An 18344-nucleotide genomic window follows, 5' to 3' on the forward strand; every position below is an offset into this window, starting at 1 on the left:
CATTTTTTCCCCCCTGTTCATTTTATTGCACACACTCACAGATACAAACACACACAATCGTACAAAGACTACTGTTGCTGTACCAGACACAAACATGTTGCACACGCTGAATACATTTGGTGTAGATGGCGTTGGCGAGTTTATGATATGAAACCATGCTCGGTGCTCCTCTGGACTTGAAGCGCTGGGTGGTCTGTATTGGGCTTCTGGGAAAAGCAGATGTAGCTATTTAGTGGGCGGGCAGGAACTTGCACAACATACTGTCATCCAGAATCCTGTCAGGCTGACCCCAGTTTTTATGTAGACTACGGTTCTGCGGGCAGGAACTTGTCCAGGTGGGCCTTGATGTTGCTGATGCACCAGTCTAAGTACCCGCCGATGTGCGGGCGCAGGTATTGTGCGTACATGCCCAGCGTGGCTGCGCGGCCCTGGTCTACCAGAGGCCCGACCTCACGAGCCAAGGCACTGCACAGTAGACAATACAAAGAGTTCCACGTTGCGGTAAAAGTTCAAAGGCTCGCACTGTCGCTTTTGCAAACGCTCACCTGGCAACCTTGACCATGGCCTGGACCTCTGGCTTGCTCTGCAGATCCTCCCATAAGTCTTTTGCTGCTGCCCCCCGCTCACCCTCTCCAATTTTCTCAATCACGGGGGCAGCAACTTCGTGAACCTTGCCGTACGCATTGAGCAGCCGCTTGTAGAAGGTACTCTTCAGGTTGTTATATTTATCCACAAGCTCCTGTTCTGGTTCGGGAATATCGCACAGGCTCATGGAGACTGCAATGAGAAAACACAGCAAGATCTATCAGGGTGATGGTCAGAGAACATTTCAAACCTCGAATCATCCTCATTGTTCGTTAAAAAGCATCTAGCCCAAAATTTTGAGAGTTGCTTTTCCGGATACAAAATAAACCCTTTCTAATTTGTGTTTGAGCTGGAAAAGTTAGGTTTGCATGTGAAGTCATTGGAATGTTTTTGTTGTACTCAATTAAAGAGTATAATTATGCCAACATTGTCCAAAAAAAGGAATGCATCTGCGCTCTCTGGTGCATTTTTTTTATTCTTAGTATCGTAAAAATAATGTTTAAAGTTGAAGGTTATGAACTTATTTGCTTACCCTGCAGAGCCAGGATCAGGGCAATGGCATATTTTGCGTTCATGTCTGAAAGGAGAGAAAAAACAAAAACACTACAGTAATCAATACTTTTGCAATTATGACATTTTTAAAATACAGATGGCCAATACATCTTAAAACATATGTGGTCTGTGGATGTTGAATGTGTTAAAGCAAAACGCCAATGCTTGTAAAAGAAAACAAAAATGAATGCTTACCTGCTATTGATTGCGTCTGGATCCCAGAAGTGACAGTCTGCTCTGAAAGTGAGTTGTCTGCAACTGAAAGCTCACATCTGGACCAGATGATATAGGGGGGACTGCGAGCACACGTCATCTGATCAGGACACACACAGGCACACACACAAGGGGACATGCACCCACGCATCACCTAAACAAAGTCCAGTGTACATGGTATTCACTTGAAAACCCAATTGAGTCTTGCGAAATTTGCCTTGATGTACTGCATGGACTGTACTGTATATTCATAGTGCACCCAGAGACCCTCCTGATAGCACCCATATTGCTGCATACATATGTCTTAATCTACAGTTTGCTCATAAAACTCCCCGTCGATTAGATTATCTCAAACTCGTCATCAGCGTTTCTGTTCCGAGTGAGGCCAGGAGCGCCAGTCTAGACGCCACCTCGCTGACCTTTCACAGAGTGCATGTCTGTTTGCAAATGACCCTTTCTCCATTTTAAGTGCACCACATGCCTCTTAGCAACACTATATGTGTGTGTGAATTAAATAACCCAGACAGGCCCTCAAAGAGGACCAAGAATTCTAATTTGGATCGTCACCCAAAAAGTAATTTTTTTGAGGTTTCATGCTTTTTTTCACTGACAAATATTGTCTTGCAATACTATCACCAGAATTGAACGTGTTCTTCCTTGGCCCACACTTGTAACGCCGCCGCAAAGTTAGTTCTGTTAGTGCTAGTAAGGGTAAAACAAATAACTCTTTAAAAAAACAAGCATTCCATCTTTGAGTACACTTTACCTGAGTATGGCTGAGTACTTATTTGCCGTGAGGTCGTCTGGCCCTGACATACGACGTTTCGAGGTTACAAACAACACTCAATGAACCAGTTGGGCCGCAGCAAAAAAAATGCCAGTAAGGGTGTTACATAGCAGTGTGCTACACTCATAATAATAATTGTTACAAGAGTAATCTCATGCGGTACTATTTCCATACTGATAATCACATTCAAGTTACTTATCCTAGTCACCATGTTTTACTATTGTGGTGAGAAGTTCTTCCACCTATACGTTATCTTTTTGACCTTTCGGGGGACTCTTAGTTCTCGCTTTTTCAAAAAGAGCGGGACTGGGTCAAAATGTTCCAACGCAGCGTATTTTACACTATTTCACGTTACATTCTGTCTGTTTACGTATAAGCATAATGGCAAGGTCAGTTGGCGAAGGAAGGCTGTGACAAACGGGGACTGGTAAGATTGAGGGGGCCAGATGATGAATGGTGTCAAGGTGCACCCTAAAGTTGAAGTTAGGTTCACGTGCATTTATTAAGGCTAGATTGGCACTGTAGGTCTAAGTGGCCAATTTTGTGCCGATGTCTGATCGTGTGGAGCTTGTCTGGACTGACTTATTGCCCCAATGTGTTTAAATGCATCTAAGCTGGCCACCATCGCCATTCATTTTCACTTTTTAATGTTGTAGTGTACCACAGTTAATCAAAGAAAATCAAAGACTGTTTTACTTAGAAACCATGCAAATCTCCTCCGCCTGTGCCATAATATTGAGTCTGATACTACCTCCAAAGCAATAAACCTTTTTTTCCCTCCTTCCGTGTTGGTTCTAGAAAATCCAGAAAAATTGCCATGTTTACAGGATGTGTGAAAGGCGCTTTAGGGGTCAAACAAATGATTGACGGTGCTGATACTAACAGAACCCCTCTTTAAATAATAGTCTGAACATGTATAAACAACACCAACACTGCACATGAGATTAGCACTGGACAATAGCCCTAACACAGCATGAGTTGTGTCCTGGCTGGTCCACCGATATGACAGTAGATGAAACAACCTCCACATTTTGCAAGCCAGCGGGATATCAAGATAATTTGGAAGCTGTTAAACAGGGACACTGTACATATTGTTGCTTTAATGATGCCTGTGCGTATTGTTGTGCATGAACAAAAAGGCAGTCAGCAAGTACTTTCTACAACCCCAATTCCAATGAAGTTGGGACGTTGTGTTAAACATAACAGCTGAAGCTGGGAAAGAATTCCACCTACAAAGCTTCAACAATTAGTGTCCTCAGTTCCCAAACGTTTATTGAATGTTGTTAAAAGAAAAGGTGACACAGTGGTAAACATGACCCTGTCCCAGCTTTTTTGGAACGTGTTGCAGCCATAAAATTCTAAGTTAATGATTATTTGCTAAAAACAATAAAGTTAATCAGTTTGAACATTAAATATCTTGCCTTTGTAGTGTATTCAATTAAATATAGGTCGAACATGATTTGCAAATCATTGTATTCTGTTTTTATTTATGTTTAACACAACGTCCCAACTTCATTGGAATTGGGGTTGTAAAATGAATCATTTTTTCCACGCTTTGTCAGTCGTATTTGAGCTAACGAACGGCAAGTAGTTGAGGATCTTCTCCCTCGCCGAGGTCCTGATGCCAGCAGCCCATTGGCTGTAGTTGTCCACCACCGGCTGGACGTGTTCATCGTAGTACACAGCCGCAATGCCTTTCACCAAATCCATCGCATTCTGGACATTCTCTTGAGCCGCACTGTGTAGGGACGTGTACAAGTGCACAGATTGAGTAGTAAGGTACACACCGGTGAACCACCGAAAAGCATTAAACAACGAGGCCGTGTTACTTGGCTGGAACGCTGTGTGCCAATGTGTTAGAGAATGTGAGCGTCTATGTGTGAGTGTGTGTATGCTCATTACTATTTTGTTTTAGGAATGAAACTGTTGGTACTTGGAGTTGTCTCTATTTGTACCTTTACTTGTTTTTACGCATTTGTAGAGCGCTTGGAATGAAATTGCGCTATAAATAAATTCATTTTTATTTGTGTGGCTACGTTCTTTGAAGTGTTTGTGTGTTTGTGAATGTGTGTTAATATGGGCTTGTGTGTCTTCGTTTATGCATGTGTGTCTGTCCTTGTGTTAGTTTTTGTGTGTATGTGAGTTCATGTGTTCCTTCCTTTTGTTTGTGTGTGTGCATGTGTGTCGACGTTCGTTCGTGTGTTTGTGTTTGTATCTTTGTGTGGGTTGGGTGTTTTTCTGTGCTTATTTATGTGTGCGTATGTCTGTTATTTTTGTGTGTGGGTGCATGTTTTGTGTGCATGTGTTTTTGTGTACATGTATTCATTAGTGTGTGTGTGTGTTTGGTTCTTTATTTGTGATGTTTTTGTGTGCCTGTGTTCGTTTTTGCGTGCCTGCGTTCCTTCGTTTGTGTATGTGTGTTGTTTTGTGTGGCCGTGTGTGTGTGTATGTGAGTGAGTTCCTTAAATATGTTTGTGTGTGCCTATGTTAGTTTGTGTGTGTGTGTGTGTGTGTGTTGGCGTTCGTGTGTGTGTGTGTGTCTTCATTCGTGTGTGTGTGTGTGTTTTCATGCATGTGTGTGTGTGTGTGTGTGTGTGTGTGAGTGTGCATGATTATGTTTGCATGTGTCTGTTTATTTGTGCACGTATTTGTTGTGTGTGTTTTAAGTGTGTTTATGTTTGTTTGAGTGTGTCTGTAGTGGCAATACCGAGCACGGTCAACCAGTCTTTCGAGGATTCCTGGAGAATCAGGCTCTGGCTCTGGGGTTTGCGTCTGCGCCCAAATCGGCCCGCATGCTGGAAATGGGAGGGGAAAGCTTGTTATTTTTTGAAAAATAAAAGTTTTGAAAAGTGCAGAAAGATAAAAATAAGAGGGGGGTGGGAAAACTTACCTTGAATGAGTAAAATGAGAGTGATGACGAGAAATCTCATCTGCCATCAGACAAAAACAAACTTTATTCTTTTTTAAAAAAAATAACAGGTCTATTCTGTACGACGAAGATCTCAAATTTGTTGCTTTTAAATCACACAAACAAAGTTGAACCTCCCACAGAACAAGCTAAAGTAGCGAAAATGAGTAACCATGTACCTTATTTCGTTTGTTTTTGTTTTTCTCAGCTGCTCCGGGACACACGAGTTGAATGAAACAGGAGTTATTGAGCCATTTATTTATATAAGGCAACAGGTTGCACATTGGTCCCCATCGCATGACTTTCTATTTGCGTTAGATGTGGAAGTGAAATAAAAGGCTTTTAAATGTTTGCATTAGAAACTGTCATATGATGGCTTGAGGACTCTGGTCTCATGTGTTCATATACAGTATGGCATTCGTCCAAATGAATATTACATACTAATGAACCTTAAGGCTTCTTTCCATCCTGTCATGACCTACATTTACAGCCTTAGACAACCATCCAAGCGCCCTTTGGATCAAGTATCGGAGCCCACTTGGCAGACGCTGATGTGTTTGCCGACCAGTCAAAGTCTCTGATCTAGCGGGACCGATTAGGACTTTTAGAGAAGAGCGTCCATGTGATAAACGTGTTCACCCCCAACGCGGCATTTCTGTGGCCAGAGTCCATGGCGAAAAAACAAAAATCAATCTGATCTCTCAAGCAACAACAGTCCTCATCCCACAGCTGTCTAAACACAGGCCGGGGTGAAGACATTGTTTGTCCCCCCCCTTCCCCACAAAAAAAACAAAAACAAAATCTTGTGGGTCACCTTTCTCATGCAAAGGAATTTAAGTAAAATCATTGCCACTGCCAAGGAGGTTATGTTTTTGTGGATGGAAAATTATTAAACTAAAGTGGGGTACACACACACGGATAAATGGGCCAAATGTGAAAATATTTTCCACTTGGAAGTCTCGAAAAGATTGGCCTCTGTGATTATCTTGAGGTGTGGTGTCTGTTAAGAATGATTTTCAGAAAACGGTCAAACTGAAAATCGTGAAAGTGCTGTACACATTGCTGCTCCTTCCAATCAGTCAGCAAAGGGCCGATTATCAGATTTCTGTAAAGTATTATCCCGAGCATTCTCCTTTGGTGTGGGGTAGGGCGAGGCCAACAATTGTAAAAGTGTGGTTTGCACTTACTGATAATTGGGGCAAATTTGATTCATTTTTCCTTCTTACGGTCAAAATGAGCAAAGATGCGATTATCTTATTATCGCCAATAGGTTATCCTGTGATGAGGGGTGCGTTAATAGGGATTTTTTCTCCCAGAAAAGGGGCTCACAATCATAAAAGTGGGGTACACACACTCCAATAATCAGGTCAAATTTGTAGGATTTCCTCCACTTCCGATCAAAGTCAGCAAAGGTCTGATTATCAGATGTCTGTAAAAGATTATCCTAAGCCTTTAGCTTGCGGTGTGAGGTGTCAAGAGGGATTTTCTTCCCCTCCTCAATCTGCTCAGAAACACGCTGGGCCAACAATCATAGAAGTTGGGTACCACACCTAAAGAGCATCTCTCCCCCTTTCGATTAAAGTCAGCAAAGGCTCGACTATCGGGTATACCTAAAAGATTAATCTGAGCTTTTATCCTGTGGTGTGGGTCTCCCCAATCTGCTTGGAAAACAGTTGGGGCCAACAATCGTAAATGTTGAACCTGTGCAATATTTATGATGCTAAATCGTGAAACTCACGCTGTTGCCGGACACAAATAAAAGCGCAACTAGTTGCGTTGAGTGTTTAACATGCCACACAAGTCATTCACTAAGTATGGGGGCAGAGGCACGCGATTATCGTTGGAGATATCGTTATGCGTATGCCGCCTAGTCCGTAAACAAACAGTGCAGCGCAGTTTGTGGTTAGTGGACGTCATGGCTAGCAACAAGCTTTTATCAAACCTGTTAACTCACTGGAAGCAGCCAACGTGGATATTAGTGCAGGACGGGGGAATTTCCAGTTGTATTAAAGATGGAGTCTAAACAATAGCAATTGCAAATGGTATTATTAGTGTTTTAATAATCGACATTGTTCAAACTGTTACTGTTGCATGTGTCTGCATCCTTTGTTTTCTAATAAAAAGACAAACTATTGATGTTGCACTCTCCTAAAAAGAAATATTTAGCTGTTTCATTATAAAAATCATTAAATCTCTTCCTGGTTGGACAAAAAATAAGTAGTTTGTTTCGCATTTTGTTTCCTTAGTGCACCTAATGTGATTAAAAAAACTGCGACCTTAAAAGCACGGTACGATAACCAACTTTTTAAAATGTGTCTGGCAACATCATCAGCTTCCTTAATTGGCTATCGTTTCGTATCACGTCACGATCACAGAGTGCATGGATCGTGCGAACTTGGTGTTCGTTGATCACACACATTAAGACCTGCGATTGTAGATATTGAACAGGTTTAAAATTTAAGATGGCCACCTGCGACCATTTTCTGAGTACTCTTTAACACACACACCACGCCATGTGGTGTTTACTCGGGATAACTTAAAGCATTAAGTTAAAAAGAAAAAAAACACTAATAACTCTTGCATATGGTTTCTTTAAATCTCCTTTAAAAAATATATTTTTTATTTTTTTAATTGTATGAAAATTACAAGACATCCGCCAACCGCACTGATGACATCTGTCGCCAGGCTATCTTCCAGGCATCGGCCTTCAGAGAAGCAACGTAGCCCCTCGTGGATCATTAACCACCCTAAACTTTAGCACAGCTCTTGTGAAACCGGTCGGAAGGAGAGCGGCCATGTTGGCACTTCACCTTTGCTCCTGTTGACACAAATAAACAATCAATGCAATCGACAACTTTACCCCCCCCCCCCACCCCGCCCCACCGCCCCCACCGCCCCCGACCCCCTTTGTTGACTTTGATAATACAAACTCCATTTCTGAGCTGAGAAGACAACATTTAAAAACATTAAATGTTGTCTTCAACAATTATAAAAAAAACAAAAACAATTACAAATAGGTTTTGACAATGTTAAATGAGGAATCGTTCAAGAATCCATCACCCTGCAGCTTTACTCTCATATGGTCATTGATTTTTTTTATTTTTTTTTAAATGCTGTTTTAGTTCCTTTTTAAATTTAGAAAAGTTCTTTAAAGACTCGGTCGCAACAATTTCTGATGGACCTGAGCGCTCCTCAAATTTCGAGTGCTAGTGATGATGCGAGCAAGTCAATCTAAGAAAGTTAACATTAGTGAACTTTTAAAAAATACACTATTAACAATTTAAAAAAAAAAAAATCTTTTTATTTTTTATTTTTTTGGGGGCCAAAATCATCTCTTTATGATGCCGGCCACCTCTGCTAAAATTGTCTACATCTTCAGTTGAACAGATCATGCAATTCTTCCCATGAAATTAAATATTAATTGCTATAATATACTCAGTATTTGGTTCAGATTTAATGTTTTCTAAAATAATTAAAAACCAAGAAAATACTTATGCCATTATTTTAGCAAGGTGTGTGATGTAAAACTACATTCCAATCCACTGTTTTGCATCATGAAGTGTTAGACTTGAGTCATGCCAGTGCCCCTGTAATGTATTCTGGGACTTGCGTTGTACTCAAGCTTTTTTATTTACATTTCTGCTGAGTGTTTCATATTTAGAAATTTCTTTTGCATGTACTTCCTTTTCTTTTTTTAACTGGCTAGACATAGAGCAATTTAGAAGACTAATGTCACATTTTGGGCTCTTTACCAAATAATGAAAAACTTGATGTCTTGATTTAAAAGATACTTTAAAAATACATACAATACAGTAAAACCCATCTGTTTTCTCCAAATCGGCTTCTACAACTCTGGAAACCGACACAATGATGGTGTTGTAACAGAACTGACACAGTTTTTTCTCCCCCAGAACTGTTCATTTATTCACATATTCAACACACATTATACAAAAGGGGTTTCGTTACATTAAATGGACATACAATTTCCAATGGTAACACTGAATGTATATATTTTAGCAAAGCCTTTTTAAATGTATTCAATGTAACATTTAAGTCCATAAGCATATCCGTAGAGCAGACTCAGAGTAATGGAAACATTTTAGCAAGTCAGCAGAGCATACGTATGTAGCATGAAGATGAAGCGGTTGCGAGAAGGGGGGCACACTTGAAGGTCTAGTCAAAGAGATCCTTTAACCAGTTCCTGTTTGAGCAGAAATGCACAAATTACATTTTTGATTGGGTGTGTGTATGTTTGCGGTTGTGTGTGCGTGTGTGAAAGTACTTGAACTTGTTGGCAGCGTCACTGTTGTGTAATTCATTGAGGGATTGTTTGGTGTTTTCCGCCATGGTGGCAAAGGCCTGTGTCACCTGCGTCCGGTACCTGTTCAACTTCTCCTCGATGGTCTCGTCCTGAGCATCTGTATGTGCGCAAAAATAAATAACCATGTAAATATGTGTACACAAATACAGTAAGATAGGCTTTAAGAAAAATCCCTTGTTTAGAGGGTGCAAGTGAACGCGATACTTACCCGCGTAGGCGATCAGAGCCAGCAGGAGCACAGCGACTGCAAGGTAAAGTTTCATCGTCTGACTGTGAGGAGGAGAAAATATACATTTGAAAACAATTAAATGAACACAAAAATTGCGAAATGCAAATGTCTTGAAATGGAGAAAAAAAGAGCCCCTTCAATGTTATGATTAAATTAAAAATGAAATAAGAAATCAGCATACTAAAAATCTATATGAGATCAGCTTTCTGATACCTGTTGTTTATCTTGTTGAGGAAACTGCTGTGTCGCGTATGTGTGTGTGTGTGTGTGTGTGTGTGTGCCTCTTTCTCTCTTTATACATCTGCTGGCTTGCAAAAATGTGACGCATGCTGGAGTCAAACAAGAACACGTGGTGCCCCCCTCTTTTCTTTTTATTGACCATGTCACCACTGTCATGCCAGGATCCAAGACGCACAAACAATGTTCACTTAATTAAATACCCCTACACAATAAGAACCGGGACTTTGAAGAAAGGAACTACCTTTACAAAGAAAAAAAATGCTCAGTTTAAGAAAGTGTTTATTTCATACTTTTATAAGGGCTCCTCTGCCTCTATTTTATTTTGAAGTATTGTTATTTGTAAAGGCGATAATATTTGCAGTATGTGAGCTTTGCATAGTTTGCGTTGCCAGCACTGAACCATTCATGAGCGTCATCGTGAACTCCACCAGGGCTGCCTTCTGACACTGCTTCTTTTCATTGAATTTAAGGACAAATTAGACATACCGGTACCTGAAGTGGACAGTGCCCGCTTTGGATGATGCACTCAGGACACAACAAACACACGTGGCAACCTTGAGATGTACAGTAGCCCAGCGATAATCGAGTGAGCAGCAGAGTTTATGCTCTGCGTTTCCTTCTCATAATGTATCTCCTCTATGTCCCATGTTGTTTTTCACTTACAGAACAACCACGTATGCACAAAGACACATAACGTACAGTATATACATTCAACGCAATTAACCCATTATTCGACAACTGATCTATCATCAAATAAATCTAATCTAATAAACTATTATGATAATCCATGAATTGTGCAGTGCCATTGTTTCACTTTTTTTTTTTTTTTTTTTTTTTTAATTGTTCTAACTCCAGTCTAACTCTTGTCCAAGTCCTCTGATTTTAGCCTCTCAACAGTATATATACTCAGATTTCTGTAGTCTTTCATGAAAGCAGACTGATTGTCTGGATGTTTACCATAATAGAAATAAGTCATTTGCAAACATCTGCTTTTACTTCCAAATACAACAATAATTTTGCTTTTTGTTTTTTTTCTTACATCGTGACCTAAAGCAGTTAGTGAATCATAATCATATATATCACGACACACAGAGTGGAAATATTTTATGATTTATTTTTTTTCCCTTTGAACAGTGGAGACCAACACTGTGGTCTGGTTCGGACACCCGGCATGGGTCTGCCACTGCTGCTGCTGCTGCTACTGGTCCAGAACATCATCCTGAGTCAGCCACCTTTGGTCTTGATCGTCAGCGGGCGTCTGGTGATGGTGGGCCAGAAATCACTACGAATCACCCACTTGTGGTCTTGATCATCAGCGTGGACCTGCTGCTGCTGCCGCTGCTGCTGCTGGACTAGAGCTTCGTCCTGAGTTGGCCACTTGTGGTCTTGATCGTCAGTGTGGATCTGCGGCTGCCGCCGCCGCTGCTGCTGGCCCAGAGCATCGTCCTGAGTGGGCCACTTGTGGTCTTGATCGTCAGTGTGGATCTGCGGCTGCCGCCGCTGCTGCTGCTGGCCCAGAGCATCGTCTTGAGTCGGCCACTTGTGGTCTTGATCGTCAGTGTGGATCTGCGGCTGCCGCCGCCGCTGCTGCTGGCCCAGAGCATCGTCCTGAGTTGGCCACTTGTGGTCTTGATCGTCAGTGTGGATCTGCGGCTGCCGCCGCCGCTGCTGCTGCTGGCCCAGAGCATCGTCTTGAGTCGGCCACTTGTGGTCTTGATCGTCAGTGTGGATCTGCGGCTGCCGCCGCCGCTGCTGCTGGCCCAGAGCATCGTCCTGAGTTGGCCACTTGTGGTCTTGATCGTCAGTGTGGATCTGCGGCTGCCGCCGCTGCTGCTGCTGGCCCAGAGCATCGTCTTGAGTCGGCCACTTGTGGTCTTGATCGTCCGTGTGGATCTGCGGCTGCCGCCGCCGCTGCTGCTGGCCCAGAGCATCGTCCTGAGTTGGCCACTTGTGGTCTTGATCGTCAGTGTGGATCTGCGGCTGCCGCCGCTGCTGCTGCTGGCCCAGAGCATCGTCTTGAGTCGGCCACTTGTGGTCTTGATCGTCAGTGTGGATCTGCGGCTGCCGCCGCCGCTGCTGCTGGCCCAGAGCATCGTCTTGAGTCGGGCACTTGTGGTCTTGATCGTCAGTGTGGATCTGCGGCTGCCGCCGCTGCTGCTGCTGGCCCAGAGCATCGTCTTGAGTCGGGCACTTGTGGTCTTGATCGTCAGTGTGGATCTGCGGCTGCTGCCGCTGCTGCTGGTCTATAGCATCGTCCTGAGTTGGCCACTTGTGGTCTTGATCGTCAGCGTGGATCCGCTGCTGCTGCCCCCGCTGCTGCTGCTGCTGGCCCAGAGCATCGTCCTGATTTGGCCACTTGTGATCTTGATCGTCAGTGTGGATCTGCGGCCGCTGCTGCTGCTGCTGGCCCAGAACATCGTCCTGAGTCGGCCACTTCGGGTCTTGATTGTCAGCGTGGATCTGCTGCTGCTGCCGCTGTTGACTCCAAACTTGGTCCTGATTCTGCTGGTGCTGGCCCATACACGTACCAGTGAGGAATGCCAGGGAAAGAATGAGTGCTACAGTCTTCATGGTCATTGCAGACAGATGCACCTGGGAAGTGGAACAAAATGAATACATTGAATCCATCCATTTTCTATTGTGCTTGGCCTCATCAGAGTCGTGGGTGAGAATGTGTAAGACACCCTGGACTGGTCGTCAAACAGCCATTCACACTCATATTCACACCTATGGACAATATATTCTCCAATGAACCAAAAATGCATGTTTTTGAATGTGGGAAGCTAAAACCCACAAACTGGAAAGCAGGAGCCAAGATTCCAGTCTCGTTCCGCGGAACTGCGAGACAGAAGGTCCTAACTGCTAGGGTACCATGCTGCCTCTCAGTTGATCATGAATAATAAAACCCATTCAAGTTGTCCATCCATCCATTTTCTTTACCGCTTCTCCTCATTAGGGTCGCGGGTGCCCACCTGACTCTGGGCGAGGGTACACCCTGAACCGGTTGCCAGCCAATCACAGGACACATAGAAAGAACCAACCATTCGCACTCACATTCACACCTACGGGCAATTTAGAGTCTTCAATCAACCTACCATGCATGTCTTTGGGATGTGGGAGGAAACCGTAGTGCCTGCGGAAAACCCACCCAGGCACGGGGAGCACATGCAAACTCCACACAGGCGGGGCCGGGATTTGAACCCCGGTCTCCAGAACTGTGAGGCAGATGTGCTAACCAGTCTTCCACTGTGCCGGCCCTTTCAAGTTGTAAGACTCAAAATTCATATTGAAATAAATGTTCCTTTCCTGTCTCACCTGAAGAGATTATTTCTCTGTGTTGCAGAACTGTGATGCAGATGTGCTAACCAGTCGGTCACCGTGCCGCCTTTTCAATGCCTTTAAGGACAATATAGATATAGCTGTTGTTGTCTGAACGCCCACTGTGGGTGATCCACTCTGGCCTGAATAAACACATGGTGACCATGAGATGAAGCCGCCCCCTTTTGTTGACTTGCATAGGTCATTCACTCTATTTACTTTTCGTTACGCTTCTCCACTATGTCCCAGGTGGAATTTTATTTTATTTTATTTTTCATCCCAACTGAGTCAAATAAAGCATCACTAACTATATGATGGAGTGATAATAATGCAACAAAATGAAATGGAAAAATCCCAATTTAAGAGATTTTCGAGTTATCAAGATTATTTTGCTGTTGCGAGCCAAGCTTTGAGTTACAAGCTACTCCAAATTCGGTGTCGCTCGAGTGAATTGGGGGTGGGGGGGGCACTGGTTTGTAGTAGTTGTAGCTGCAGTTCTGTCCCTGAGTGTTGTTTGCGATCATGGGGCCTGGTGTCTATTATCTACTATTAGACTCCGTTGAATTTAGTGACCGGGACCCATTTGCAGTAGTGATGTAGCTAGCAATTCGATGTGAGCACAGCGATGAATAAGTCGAGTAGTTGCTAGGCTCCACTGGGAGTTTGTTTGTTTGTTTGGCGTCACTTGACACGAAATGGTTGTTTTTTCCGGCGTTGAGCTGTGAGCCTGGAGAAGAGCGGCAGCTGCTTGCTCCTCCACGCGCTAGCAGCTTGCAAGCTAGCGGAGATGCTGTAAAAGCATAGCATAGCAATACAAGAAGAAGTGAATTCTTGACTGATCTGCTTCAATGGTAGTCAACTGCAAACTGCGTTCCAGTGAAGAACTAACTGGTAAATTACCAGTATTATAGGAAAAGAGTTGACAGCTTCAGTAAACACGAATAGTGTAACGCGCCCACCGAAGTTGTTGCGACCTTTGGCTTGTCCCAACATCCTGTGAGTAAACTTTATAAAAGCAGCAGTTTATTTCTTTCCTCTTTTTTTTTTTTTTTTAAATCTTGCTGCATTTTATTATGTTATACAATACAGTGCTAATCCTTCTTTATTAAAAACGTTAAAAAAAAATGTTGTGTATTTTACTGTTTTCTGGATACCAGCAAACAGATTTTTTTTGAAAACAATTTTGCATCTCTACATTATACTATACCCTTGTTGAAAGCTACCTAACAAATGTAAGCTCCAAATCAATTTTGGAAGTTTTCCAGCTGGATAACAACGTTAAACAGAATCAGTTTAACCATCAGTGTTTTTCATTGATGGGTGATGATCCTTTGGACCCTGTGTCGGCCAAGGCCGCATGCACGTAATCGTACGTTTGATTTGTGATTACACTGTATGTTCAGTGGTCAGACATCATGACACATGGTGGTCCAAAGTTTCACTGCATGGGAATATGTGTATTCATGAAGCAGCTTTTTTTATTTTTATTTTTTTATTTTTGTTTTGTTGGCATTGATCGAGTGACCAGCATAGGTCATTCATGGACAACACCCCTAATTTTTATTTTTTTGAATTTCCTATGTTCATTGATTAAACCCTGAATATATTCAAAACTGTTATCCCAAAACACTTACATATTTAAAACTCATCTTTCAATGTTAGCCTTAAATATAAAGGGCTTACAAATAATTTCAGTTTGAAAAAAAATTTCCTCTACACTACCTATAAAAAAATGTTTTTTTTTATTTTTTATTTCAAGTTATTGACTCTGTTCAGCCATGATCAAACATGGTAGTCCAAAGTTGGACTGTGTGACTATGGTGCATCGTTATGAATCAGCTGATACTCCTCATGTTCCTCCTGACCTTTGCCACTCAAGAGGCGACAGTATGTTTTAATTGCCATTTGTTTGATAGATAAAACTACAGAACCGATCTGTTTTCATTGAACAACGCAAATCAAACAATCTTCGCGGCAAAATCCATGCATGCGCATATGCTGATCCAAATTGTATTATATTTTTTGCTAGATAACATCCGAATTCATTGTGCATATTTTGTTTTATTATTTATTGTTAATATTGTTCAAAAACAAACTCTTGAACATGGAATACATTTCAGTGAAATGTAACACTTCTCGTACACACTGAATAATAATTAGAATAATAATAATACATTTACCCAGTAGGTACCGTACTATACTGTATGTGCTGCCTCTGTTGTGCGCACCTTTGCCTCCAGGGGGCAGTGTGGTGCACTCTCGCAAATAACACACACAGACTTGATGAAAAGACCTGAAGAAGAGAGTGTAGCGATTGAGCTTCACTAATATAACTTGTTTTTTGGAGAGTAGAAAGAATATATGCCTGTGAGTATTGTGTGTTATCTTTCTGTACGTTGCTCCGCTGATTGTATTGGAATATTCGTTATTTAAAGGTTTATACTTTGAAATCGATGCTTTTCGTTAGCCCAATGCTTCTCAAACCTTTTACAATGGGTACCACCTAAAAAAAAAAATACTTATCGCTCCAAGTACCACTATAATGAATAACATTTGAATACAGTACCATAGTAGCACTAAGTTTCATCAAAAACGGGACAGAGGTTTCATCTCTAAAATTTATTTTTAATATACTAAGCCACTGTAACATTATGCGCTTTGAACATAAACAGTGTGCTTGAATATAGGGAAATTTAAAAAAACTACTTAAAAAAATGTATTTCAGTTGCAATGTATTGCACATAAAAGGTCAACAAAAATTGTGCCTAAATAATAATTTAAAAACAAACACCAGATCAAGTGAAAATGTATTTAATTTAAATGTTAAATACAACTGAACTTTACTTGGGTGGTGATACTTTGATGTACCACTAGAGGGAGCCCGCCTATCACTACTTGCACTCGTACCACGGTTTGAGTTACTCCATTAGCCCATCTTTAGCATTTCTCATTATTGTGTTAGCATTAAGCTACCAGACTTTTGCAAGATGACACTCAGGTTGCGGTTACTTTATTCGTATCCATACGTAGATTTGTTTGGCAGCAAGAGTGATACATGTAACACACATTTAGACAACAACCACAACAGTAAAAAGTATTCAAGGCTCCAATCAAAACTAATCCCTAATCCTAAAAAAAATTATTGAAATAACAAAGCAAATAAATAATAAAAAAACTCACTACTTTAAGTGCGCAATGTTACAATGTTGGCACGCCTAGTTTATCTCGATGATGGTTGCTAGAATGGACCAAACCCATTTCGTTCCCACTCGGTTTTACAGTTTGCAACTGTAAAACCTTCACCCTGAAGGAAGAAGCTGAAATTTACTGGGCAAACGGTGGGAGTCAACTTTTAAGATTAACCATTTAACATTTTGATTCAAGGAGTTTTTGTTTTTCAGATAGACATTTCTGAACCATGACACCAAAGAAAAAGATCAAACTCTAGTTCGCTCGAGTAAAGTCTTCATTGATTTGTCAACATGGAAATAAGCCACAAACAAAACAAACGCTGATGCCCCTTTTTGCATACGGCTTCATAATTTGCTTCGAAGTTCAGTTTTAAGTCAACAATTCTGCTATAGATTTGCTTAAATATTCAACATTGAAGTCATTTTATTTTTTTGTTTGTTCGTTTTGCTCTAAACTTCAAGTGGGAGTGTCAATGAATAGCTTTAAGCAAGCGTAGATGTAGAAGATGGTATAATGCTTTATATGACAGGGTGGTAAAGTGTTTTCCGGTATTGTAGTTTTGGAGCATTTAGTAGACGTACAGTAACTGCACTATACTTGTATTAGTACTGGTGCATCCCTGCCCGGAACCATTGTAGAGCCTTTTTGATTTTATGCTGGATATTGTTTGTTTGTTTATGATTGTAGTGGGTTTTTTTTCAATATATTTTTTTGGTTTGGTTGGGTCTTGCTGCGGTGGGTAACTTTGTAGTTCGTTGTGCATTTTGTTTAGTTTACATTGTGCATTTTTAAATTATTATGATTATTTCACCACTGAGACCAATAATCCAGCATGTCCTATAACCTACATTGTTCTGACTCTTTTCTGATTGCAAGTTCATGTCACAGTCACCACAAAAACAATTTGTGCTTCTTTGAATTGTTTTGGTAAAAAAAAAAAAAAAAAAAACAGCAGCAAGGGGACTTGATTGTCTCACTTTTTGGAACACAGACGTTCCTGTTTTTTTTGTAGGGGGGAAATAAACCAGACTAACCTTATTGTGCCATCTGAACTTCCTTAGCCCCCCTCCTCCCATGCAAATGTAATGTGAGTTGAATCCAGGACAACTGTCTTCTTTGCTCTTTAACACATTCTGCTTTCACACCACCGACCCCTTGAAGTAGCCTTTTTGGGGGGTGGGGGGGCAGACAAGGCCCAAATGAATAGGCCGCAGTGGAGCCCCCTCGGCTCTTGACGACTTAATCTCCATCTCCTTTGTGGTCGGTGCCTGCGTGCGTGTAAACTCCCTCTTGAATAATTGTAGGAAGCACGCGGTGTGAAAAAGCTCGTCCACATTGGCAATAACAAGTTTACAAAAGTGTGCTTTTTGAAGTGTCAGTGGGGGAGGGAAAGGATGGAGTTTTTAATAGGAGGTAAAATCTCTGCAGGGTTATATTTTTTTGAAGGGTTACTAGCAGCCAAACACCTGTTAATTTCCAGGGATTTTTTTTTCAAGAAATGTTATCATAGCACAGATGGAGTAGACATGCTGAGCGAGCGCTCTGTGGTTTTAATGCACTTAATTATGCACAATAAGTGATGCTAAACACTCATTCCTAGTTTATGCATCTGGTTCTTTGTGCATGGAGCACAATATTTATCCATTTAATTTATTTTATTTTAACCAACTGTGGTGTAATGCATGCAACACAAAATATATACATATTTGCCTTTTGGGGTACCTAATAAAGTGGTTGGTCAGCGTCTGGTAGAGCCTTGTGTGTTATCCTTATGTGTCCACTCTAGCAGTGGTGCAGATGTCACAGTTTGCGTGGTTGAGAAAACACAGCTGCCAGTGTCAGTCCAGCATGGACACGTGTTTGTATTTATTTCCTTTCTATGTGGCTTTCTCAGGGCATTGAACCGATCACAACTGGACTGTTCTGTTGGTCTTGGATGAGAGGCAAAACGTAATCTGTCATCTATGTAGCATGCCAATGTTTTTGCAGGCTTTATTTT

At 41.6% G+C, this 18344-nt stretch overlaps 3 protein-coding genes across 4 annotated transcripts; all 3 read right to left on the reverse strand.

Moving 5' to 3' along the window:
* apoa2 (apolipoprotein A-II) lies at positions 1-1465 on the reverse strand. Its single transcript, XM_061777540.1, has 5 exons — positions 1333-1465; positions 1118-1162; positions 546-777; positions 289-465; positions 1-206 (listed from the first exon to the last, which is right to left on the reverse strand). Exons 1-4 carry the CDS (start codon positions 1448-1450, stop codon positions 306-308), a joined length of 555 nt encoding a protein of 184 aa, XP_061633524.1. The 5' UTR covers positions 1451-1465; the 3' UTR covers positions 1-206; positions 289-305.
* A 1752-nt stretch (positions 1466-3217) lies between these two features.
* On the reverse strand, positions 3218-5359 carry apoc4 (apolipoprotein C-IV). The gene is made up of 4 exons (XM_061777541.1): positions 5225-5359; positions 5028-5067; positions 4845-4932; positions 3218-3875 (listed from the first exon to the last, which is right to left on the reverse strand). The coding sequence occupies exons 1-4, from the start codon at positions 5342-5344 to the stop codon at positions 3677-3679; spliced, it is 447 nt and encodes a 148-aa protein (XP_061633525.1). The 5' UTR covers positions 5345-5359; the 3' UTR covers positions 3218-3676.
* A 5570-nt stretch (positions 5360-10929) lies between these two features.
* Positions 10930-13305, reverse strand: LOC133479925 (involucrin-like). Of its 2 annotated transcripts, none has more exons than XM_061777492.1 (2): positions 13151-13305; positions 10930-12427 (listed from the first exon to the last, which is right to left on the reverse strand). In XM_061777492.1, the coding sequence occupies exon 2, from the start codon at positions 12410-12412 to the stop codon at positions 11060-11062; it is 1353 nt and encodes a 450-aa protein (XP_061633476.1). In that variant the 5' UTR covers positions 12413-12427; positions 13151-13305; the 3' UTR covers positions 10930-11059. The 2 variants fall into 2 exon arrangements, with proteins under 2 accessions (XP_061633476.1, XP_061633475.1); XM_061777491.1 differs by lacking the exon at positions 13151-13305 and adding an exon at positions 12931-13017.
* Between the last annotated feature and the right edge of the window lie 5039 nt (positions 13306-18344).

This window comes from Phyllopteryx taeniolatus, chromosome 6, assembly GCF_024500385.1.
Source record: "Phyllopteryx taeniolatus isolate TA_2022b chromosome 6, UOR_Ptae_1.2, whole genome shotgun sequence".
Taxonomy (NCBI): Eukaryota; Metazoa; Chordata; class Actinopteri; order Syngnathiformes; family Syngnathidae; genus Phyllopteryx; species Phyllopteryx taeniolatus.